Source organism: Oryzias melastigma, linkage group LG15 (genome assembly GCF_002922805.2).
Source record: "Oryzias melastigma strain HK-1 linkage group LG15, ASM292280v2, whole genome shotgun sequence".
Classification (NCBI taxonomy): domain Eukaryota; kingdom Metazoa; phylum Chordata; class Actinopteri; order Beloniformes; family Adrianichthyidae; genus Oryzias; species Oryzias melastigma.
Window position 1 is genome coordinate 7,108,989 of NC_050526.1, and position 9,010 is coordinate 7,117,998.

At 41.3% G+C, this 9,010-nt stretch overlaps 1 protein-coding gene across 1 annotated transcript in view; it reads right to left on the reverse strand.

The window, feature by feature from the left end:
• Positions 1-1,388: 1,388 nt before the first annotated feature.
• The window catches only part of LOC112161697 (1-phosphatidylinositol 4,5-bisphosphate phosphodiesterase beta-1), a 36,503-nt gene continuing 28,881 nt past the window's right edge, over positions 1,389-9,010 (reverse strand). Inside the window, exons 22-32 of the mRNA XM_024297043.2 lie at positions 6,072-6,176; positions 5,529-5,641; positions 5,300-5,450; positions 5,166-5,219; positions 4,841-5,018; positions 4,628-4,760; positions 4,478-4,554; positions 2,476-2,565; positions 2,342-2,399; positions 2,170-2,256; positions 1,389-2,071 (exon numbers count right to left, since the gene is read on the reverse strand). Of these exons, the coding sequence (XP_024152811.1) occupies positions 1,919-2,071; positions 2,170-2,256; positions 2,342-2,399; positions 2,476-2,565; positions 4,478-4,554; positions 4,628-4,760; positions 4,841-5,018; positions 5,166-5,219; positions 5,300-5,450; positions 5,529-5,641; positions 6,072-6,176 (1,199 nt within the window). The 3' untranslated portion in view covers positions 1,389-1,918. The remainder of the gene's footprint in view (positions 2,072-2,169; positions 2,257-2,341; positions 2,400-2,475; positions 2,566-4,477; positions 4,555-4,627; positions 4,761-4,840; positions 5,019-5,165; positions 5,220-5,299; positions 5,451-5,528; positions 5,642-6,071; positions 6,177-9,010) is intronic.

Consider the following 9,010-nt stretch of genomic DNA (forward strand, 5'->3'; position numbering starts at 1 on the left):
AGGGATTTATTGAGTATAAACCCCTGTTGTATTTAATGATAAACTTTATTTATGTTTTATTTTATTTATTTATATACATTTTTTTTCTTTGTTGTTGGACCGGACGGAAAAAAGTAAGAGGGTGGAGAGGATGACAACAGAGGGAAGCAACATCATAAAACAACCAGGACTAAGTAATAAACTAGAATGGGCGGGGCCTGTCTACACACACTGTGTAAATCGCTGTTTAACTATTTAACTTTCTGTATATTTTTAATTTCAACTTTCCTTTTTTTGTTTCTCATTCTTTGCGTTCAGTTTTCTGTTTTCAGTTTCTGTTCAGAGTTTTCAAGTTTTTGCTGCTGAGCTGATCCTAATTTTACATGGGGGCGGGGCTTTGAGCTCATTTGCTACTGGAATATGTTATGGAGTGACAGAGAGGACTCCTCACTACATGTTTTCGACTCTTTTCTCAGACATACATGATTATTTTCACATTTTTCTCTCATTTTTTTATTTTCAGTTTTCCAACTTTGATAGAAAAATAAGTCTAGCATTATGATAAAAACAAGGATCTAATCACCATGAAGATTTATGTAACACTGCCATGCTGCACGTCTGCGTGAAAAATAATACAGAGGAGATCGATTGACAAGATCAACAGCAAAGTTGCGCTGAAAAAAATCCACCAAACAGTGAGACCGTGAAAGGTGCACCTTGATATTGGTGAGGTAAGTCTGCACAGTAATGATACTGTCTGATTGGAGTGTGGTGACGCAGGCGGCAACATAAACAGACAACATTCTGCAGCAGAAAAGATCTCATATCACCATTAGACCTTTGGGAATCATGGGAAATATGTCCTGGTAGTCAATGAGCTCAAAGCCCCGCCCCCACGTAAAATTAGGATCAGCTGAGCAGAGAAAACTCGAAAACTCAGAATGAAAACTGAAAACAGAAAACTGAAAGCAAACAGAGAAAAAAAGGAAAAGTTATAAGTATGAATAAAGATTATTTGGGTAACAATTTATTGTAAAATTCATTAACAAACATTATTATTAATGTGTTTATAGGATATGTATAAGACATTTGTTAGCAAAATAAGCCAAATAAGGTTTATTGACATACTTTGTAAGATTCATTAGCATCTAAAGGGGGATCTTTGTCTACAAAGAGCATATTAATGAGCTGCTTACAAGCTTAACAAATGTATTAACTGTCTGTGTCATTATACTGTTTTGCAGCACCTCATCTAAAGTGTGACCATTGTTTTTTAAATTGTTAACAGTTTTAGTTTTTTTCTTTTACTCAAGTTATAAATGTACTTTTATTTTCAAATATTCAATATTTTTTTCAAGTTTTCAATATTATTTTTTCAATGTTCAATTTCATTTTTTCAAATTTTCAGTAATTCCTTCAAGTTTTAATATTTATTTCCAGTTTAAAACAAACTGCTTTTAAATTTTCAGTTTTATTTTCCAAACTCACAGTGATTGTTTTTCATTCATTTTAAGCTGATCCTGATTTGACCCCGTAGAATGACTCGACTTTAGGAATGTTTGAATCTAAGAGAATTTTCTGATGAGTTTCATTTCCCCACCAACAGCTGGTGTGTGTCTATGTTGTGTGTGTGTGAGGAGGAGTTTACAGATCTGAGATTAAACATGTCAAAACAACAGAGCACTGGGGTCTTGGAGCAGTGAGGACTGGCATGCATGTTCTCTCCTCACGTATAATGTTAAAGATGAATAGATCAAAATATAAATAGATAAAATGATAAATAGGCTTATAGATGTCATGCACATCAAACTGCTAAGTCTCCATCAACATAAAAGATGACCTCTGGTTACAACCAAGTGCATGCTCAAATCAGAAAGGAAATAAGCAGTGAAAACATTCTTCCATAAAGTAACAGTCTTAATAATCTGGATTTTCCCCCTCAGTCAGCCTCCGACAGGGTTTCGTGTGGGGTGGAGGGGCGGGATTTGCTGCTGCTTCTGCCATCCATCTTCCTGTCCTGCAGGAAGTCTTGAATCTCTCCCGGCAAACGCTGGAACTTCTCCTGAAACTCCGCCTCAATGGCTGCCTGAAGCTGCAGAAGCACAGCAGTCAGTTCAGGGATGGTGGTGGGGCTGAACAGCTGTGCTGCTTTCATCTCAGGGTCGGTTTTATGTGACCAGCTGGTCTTACCTTGACTTTCTGGTCCTGGATCTCCTGCAGGAGCTGGTTGTGCTGCTCCACCAGCTGATCGTGGCGCTTGGCTTGAGTCTCCTCCAACTAAACCAAAGAAAACATCAAGGTTTGGGTTAGTTACAGAAAAACGTCCGCCATTTTAGCTAGAAATCTTCAGCAAAGCCCTCACTCGTTTGATGTTCTGGACCACTTCGTTGACGTAAGACTTGTTGATCTCAATCTTTTCTCTAGAACACAAAGAATTGGGGTGAAGTGATTTTCTCTGCTGTTCAGAAGTGGCTGAATGAGGAACTACAGTCTTACTCCTCTGCCAGATGCTTCTCTTTGGTCTTGGCCTGGTTGATCTTCTCCGTTCTCTTTCGATCCATTTGCCTCTTTAGCTCCTTTTTCTCTCTGCAGAGGCAGCAAAGATGCTTTGAATGAACCAGTCGGTCTCAAAGAGCTCCGTTTTCAAGAGTTTTCCTAGTCTGCAGAATTCCTGGTGCTGGACGAACCACTCCCTGCTTCAGTTCAGGAGGCAGATACCAGGTCAGGTTACTGAGCCATGCGGCTGCTTATCCTGCTGAGGAGGTTTTTGTGATAACACAGATCTCCTAACCATTTGTCTGGGTGGGTTCTGTCAATTAGATTGGGCTTATTTCTTCAAAGGGCCAATCTAACTGAACACCAGTAAAAAGGGCATCTTCCACCATGATGGCTATTAAGAACCAGCACATCACAGCACATGCTAAAACGTGGGGTGCAGCTCTGTTCATGCTAGGGGAGATGGTTCTGTTCTTACTTGGTATAGGGGTTCTGATCTAGTCTAGGGCCAGGGCTTCCTTAGTGGCCTTATGGTTAACATTAGAGGTGGGGCCAGCGGACACCACTGAGGGATCTGATTGGTCAGTTTATAACTTTAACAACTTGTGAGAAAAAAATAGGATTAAACCAGGAGTCCGCAACCTTCAACACCTAAAGAACCATTCGGGTCAATTTCTCATCAACCAAAACCCAGTAGGAGCTACAAAGTCTTCAGTCAAACTTTAGAAAAATAACATACTTATTTAAATAATCTATTGTGTTTTTTGCCAGAAATAAAACATAAACATGAAAAGAAAATTGTTTTTTTTAAAAATATGAAATAATTTATAACTTTTGACAGAGTTTTGCATGACTTCCTTTTAGAATAAAAGACATCCTATAGGATCATGTCAATGCAGTAAATGCAGTAGGAAGTGTAAAGTCAGCAATGATTTAAAAACTGTTTATTTGACTGTTTTTGGTGCATTTCAGCCACAAATTCATCAATATAACCACCAAGAGCTAAATCAGAGCTAATGAAGTAACTCCTACCATATATTAAAACTATGAAAGAGACTTTAAATCCTTGACTTTGTTCAAAAATAGAAAATCTGCTTTATAATCCAGTGGATTATAATTTAACGTAGCTTTAATTTTGAATGGGTTTACTGACTTTCTGTGATCAATGAAGCTCAAATTGAAGTCCAAATATGTCAGTAAGACGTTGATGAACTACAATGGATAGATAGAGAATTATACCTACTGTTACAAGGATCCTTGTTGAAGGATTCATACCATCCTTCAACAAGGATCCTTGTAACTGTAGCTTCGTGAAGGAGATGAATAAAGGTTTAAGTTAATTTACATTTTTTACTTTACTACTTACTTATTTTTCCTTTATAGTTACTTTTTAGCATGTTTTAAAACATTTTATTTTAACCAAAGAGCCACAATAGAGGGGTAAAAGAGCCACATGAGGCTCCGGAGCCGCAAGTTGCAGAGCCCTGGATTAGACAGACATTAGACATTATTAGAACAAGAATGGTTATTCTGACAGGAGCCCCGGGTTCGATTCCCAGGGTTGTCCACTGATCCCCACCCAGATTGGGTCCTTAGACAAGACCCTTGATGCTGCTGCCTAACTGGGTCCCTGTGCCCCTCAAGTACAGGGTTGTGTCAGGAAGGGCATCCGGCGTAAAAACTACCAAATCACTGATGTGAAACAGTGGGTGCTGTTACGCTGTGGGGACCCCGAAAGGGATAAGCTGAAAGTGAAAGAAGAAGAATTACTGTCTATTTCTCTATAGAAGCCTATGGGATTTTGGCTTCTTGGGACCCAGATGTAGTTCCTATTTGGAACACGAGAGGGACAGGATCGCTCTGTCCAGTGATTATACAGTCAGTGGTTGGACTGGTTGAAAAAGAAGGTTGGTTTTGTTATTACATAGGGACATGGTTGGGATTTTACTCTGTTCTTACTTGGTGGAGGGGTTCTAATCTAGCTTGATGGTTCAGCTCTTACTTGTCGCAGATGTCCTTGAGTTTCTTCATCTGCGCTGTGTGGCTCTCCTCAGCCAGGCTGCTTAGACGTTCTGTCAGCTGAAGAAAGGGATATTAGAGGCAAAGGAGGTGTGTGCTGTAGAGCTGAGAGTATCTGCAAGAAAGAATTTACCGTTTTAATGTGCTCCCTCTGCAGATACTTCTGGCTGTAGAACTGCTCCTGCCGCAGAGCCAGGAGCTGCTGCTGCTGATCCTCTCTTAGCTGCTGCAGCTGCTCGTCCTTCTCACTTTCTGAGCACGAAGATCTGAACACAAAGTGTCCATCGTGGACTCAATCCTAGGCAAATCTTTACCGGATAACCACAGACCATAATGGGGGACGTACCGGCTCTTGCTGCACTGCCGGGCCATCTTCTTGTACTTGTTGTTGAACTCTCTGAGGAGCTCAGACGTTTTCTTCTGGTGTCTTCTGGTCAGCTCCTTCAGCTCCTTGAACTGACGCCTCTGCTCCTTTGAGTAAAGCTTGGACTGCTGCAGATGTTCCAGTAAGCACGGAGGAACATCTGCAGGACAAGTCATGAGATTTCCTCAGTACGGAGTACAGTTGTTCCTAACAGGATACATCTACAGCCAAAATAAACCTGCGAATTTAATGAAAATTTCTTATTTAGAATGTATGAATCAAGGTACTCAATGTGGGAAACACCAACCTATCAAAACACTCAAAACCAGGTCCTCTGTCTTCACTGGAACTTTTGCTGGATCTAAGATTCAGAAATGATGATGAACACCAAAAACCAGATGGTTCAGAAACACCTGTATTCCATTCATGTGTATTAGTGACCTGCAGCAGCTGCTTGCTGATTGGCTGAGGAGGCTTTGGGAGTCGTAGCAGCAGGGGTGTGGCCTGCCTGGCTCGAGGTGGGGCTGAGGCCATTTTCCACCGGGGCAGTTTTGAGGTCAGCTCTTCTCTCTGTAGTGCTGTCAGCCTCATCCTACAGGACAACACAAGCAAGCCTCCAGGTGATTTCATGTGGCTTTAAAGGAGCAAAAGAGAGCAGAGGAGGAGTCACCTCTGTCTGTGCCTCCTCCTCGCCATCCTCCAGAGTCAAAGCTGCCAGCTGTTTGGATCTCTGCTCCAGCAGGTTGACATATCGGATCGGGTTTGAGAGTGCTTCAATCACGTCTGCAGGAAAATCAAAGACAAAGCTGGAATAAGGCAAAACACCCTTTAAGCGAAGCTGCAGCTTGGGTCAAAAAACCTAAACAAAAGCAATTTCAAATGAAATCCCATGAATAACTTAAACTATGATGCAGAGGGGAGGAAATTTATTGAAAAACCATGGTCTAAGATTGCCCATGCTTGAAGGAACTTTGAATATCTTTGGGTTATTTTTAATGGCATTTGAGCTTCCTCTGTTAGGAATGAAAGGAATTCAGATTCCTACAGACTCTCCTGAAACAGCAAAAGTCCTGCAACAGAATTTAAACCAGAGAGAACTGAAGCTCCTCTGGTCAGAAAACACTAAGAAATATCATCTTTATGCCTCTTTAAGGACCTAGAAGTTTTTCTGGAGGTTTTAAGAAAGAATAATACCAGGTTTTATGGTCTGTACCTGCAAAAGTGTCAGGGACATAATCTTTGACCTCAATGTAGACGAACACGGCCGGCAGCATCAGCGACTGGTTCTTCTCATTCCTTAGGCCGATGTAACGGTACCCTGCAGAGGAATCCATAGTTCATTCTTTTGTTTTTCTTATTTAGTTGACTGTTCTGCTACCACACAGTTCCAGCTCATCTGAACTCCATTCAGATGGGAAAACTGTTCATTACAGCTGCGTTAAAGCTCATTTTCAAGCTTACCACTAAATCACACCATTCCTGCTGAATTTTCTCTTTTTCTGCTGAAAAACAGACCCCACTCTCTATACATATTTTCAGGTTTCTACTTTAAATGACATACTCAAACTGGAGTCCATAAATTCATGTGCCGACTGTTTGAATGAACCCATCGCTGTCTTTTATCTCGGCAGATGCTCATTGCTGGAATGGATGAGGGATTTTTAAAAATTGTCTCTTTGACGTCATTTAGACACATAAAACTGTTATATTGTCACAGACAGACAGACAGCTGGTTCCACATGCAGCAGGTTTATGAGTTCAGACAGGAATGAAGTACAGCTAAAAATCCACAAAGCTAAATCAGGGTCAGACAGGCAGAGGTCAATCCCGAGCATGGGATCATCAAAGAAGAGACTAGAGATGTCAGAGTCCAGGTGAGGGTCAGGGCAGGCGGCAATCAAACAGAGAAGAAAGAAGGTCAGTATGAGGGATCGAGCTGCCAATGAGGACAACAGAAGATTCATCCAAAAATGAAAGGTTTAATCTTTCTCAAAAAAGGTAGATCATTTACAAACTGGGCCCTTAAAAGAGGTCAACAAAACAGAATTAACTCAGGCAATAAACTTAAACTTAACTTTAACCAACTGAACAGACCAAGTAACAGAAATGAACTGACCTAACCAAAGACACAACAGGGGAACATATATAGTGGGCGATCAAACCACTTGACTAACATGGGGGAACTAAACATTTAACAAAAACAACACAAAATACTAAACACAAAAATACTGGTCTTTCAGGAGAAAAAGCAAAAGAAAAGTACACAAGAAGGATTAACAAATTAACAGCAACTTTACAGAATCAAGGTAAATAAACTTTAAATTAGTCCATGTTTCCCCCCTGGAGACTTCTGGAGGCGGCGCCTGCCAATTGCCCTGCTGCAGCATTTAAAGGCTGTGATGGCAGCATTTCCTCCTTTGGCCCAACAGCACAGCTCCAGGAACAGAACCCCAGCCACACCCGCAGCAACCAGCATACACGGCACTGGCAACCCAAAACAGGTGAAATTAATCAAACAACCCAATATGAGGAAATCAAAATACATGTTTCTACAAATAAACATGAAATAAATATATACTTTAATTCAAAGAAATGTTTGTGTTTATTTACAAATGAATTTTAAATGTTAAATGTATCAAATATGTGAAATAAAATTAAGTGTGAAGTGTATTAAGGTTGCCACCATTTTGTTGTGAGTGTGGCAGAATATGCTGCCATCACAGTCAGAAACAGAAGATCAGATGCAGATAGAAACGCTCAGTAATGCAGTCAGGGTGGCACAAACAATACTTCGCACAGCGTGAGACTGAGTACGGCTTAAGAAACCAGCCAGAAAGGCCTAGTGGGCCCCATATAGTTAAAAAGTGGGCAGAGAATGTGGGCCCTGATTCGGTTTGTCTGCAGTTTCCATGGTGCCCCCAGCTGTGTTTGCCCACATTGGCTTAGGTGGCTATGCTAGCCAGTCGCCCGGTGGACAGCGTAGCGAGTTCCGCTGCCCAAGGTCTGGCAAAGCAAGCAAGTGCTGCCGTCCAGGAGTCAGCAGAGCTAGCAGGGTCGCTGTCCAGACCTCCAGTCCCTAGGCAGCGAAGCCAATGTGGGCAAACACAGCTGGGGCCACCACGGAAACTGTGGACAAACCCAATTGGGGCCCACATTCTCTGCCCACTTTTGAACCATGTGGGGCCCACTTGACCTTGCTGGCTGGGAGGTGGCTGATCGTCTGATTAGAGTCAGGTGAGGGATTGTCAGGGATTGTGCGCTGGGGTTGCTGGGAGGTGACGTGTGTTCAGTATAATGGAGATGGCTCCCGCTGGTGACCACAGGGGGAGACAGAGATCTGACTCTTGACAGATACATAATGTTTGTCTCCCAGAGATTTCACAATGTTGCAAATGCACCAGTTCCTCACACTTATGAAATTTCTTTACCTTTTCTCGACACAGCAACACTATCCAATCACCACTACTTACACCAAAAACACTCACTTTGAACAAGTTTTAACGTAGAATTATGCTAGCAATCAGGCTTGAACACTGTTGGTTCAACCAATCAAATGTGTCCCCACATTGAGATTTTACTTTCCCCACTTTTTTGTGACAGTGATGCTAACATGACAGTTAAAGTCTCTCAAATCCAACAAAAATTGTAACATCCAGCTTCCTGTGGGTTCTGGTTTCAGTCAGAACCAGTAGGAGAGGCCCCTGGCAAAGCAGCGAACCTTTTATTAGTACTCATTATTAGCTAACTAACCAAAGGTTCATTGAGTTAACACTGCAGCATCTCTGACTGTGCTACTATAACATTGCAACTATATGACACAACTAAAGAATACGTGGAACAGTATATTACAACAGGTTGCAACTATCCTGTAAACCAGGGGTACAAGGGGCCCAAATCCAAAACACACCTCAAGTCGTGGGCCAAACAGGATAAACATGTATTGAACACTCTAAAACTACATTTTTTTAAACTTTAAAACTGTAACTTTTTAACATGTCTATAAACTAGATATTTAGCATTACCTGTGATAATGCTAGTGTGAATGCTGTAAGCTGAATTTGGCTGCTGAAGATGCTGAAATTGATGGCTGAAAAAGCTGAAGCTGATAGCGGAAAATGCTGAAGCTGATATCCAGCTAAAATGTTAGATAAA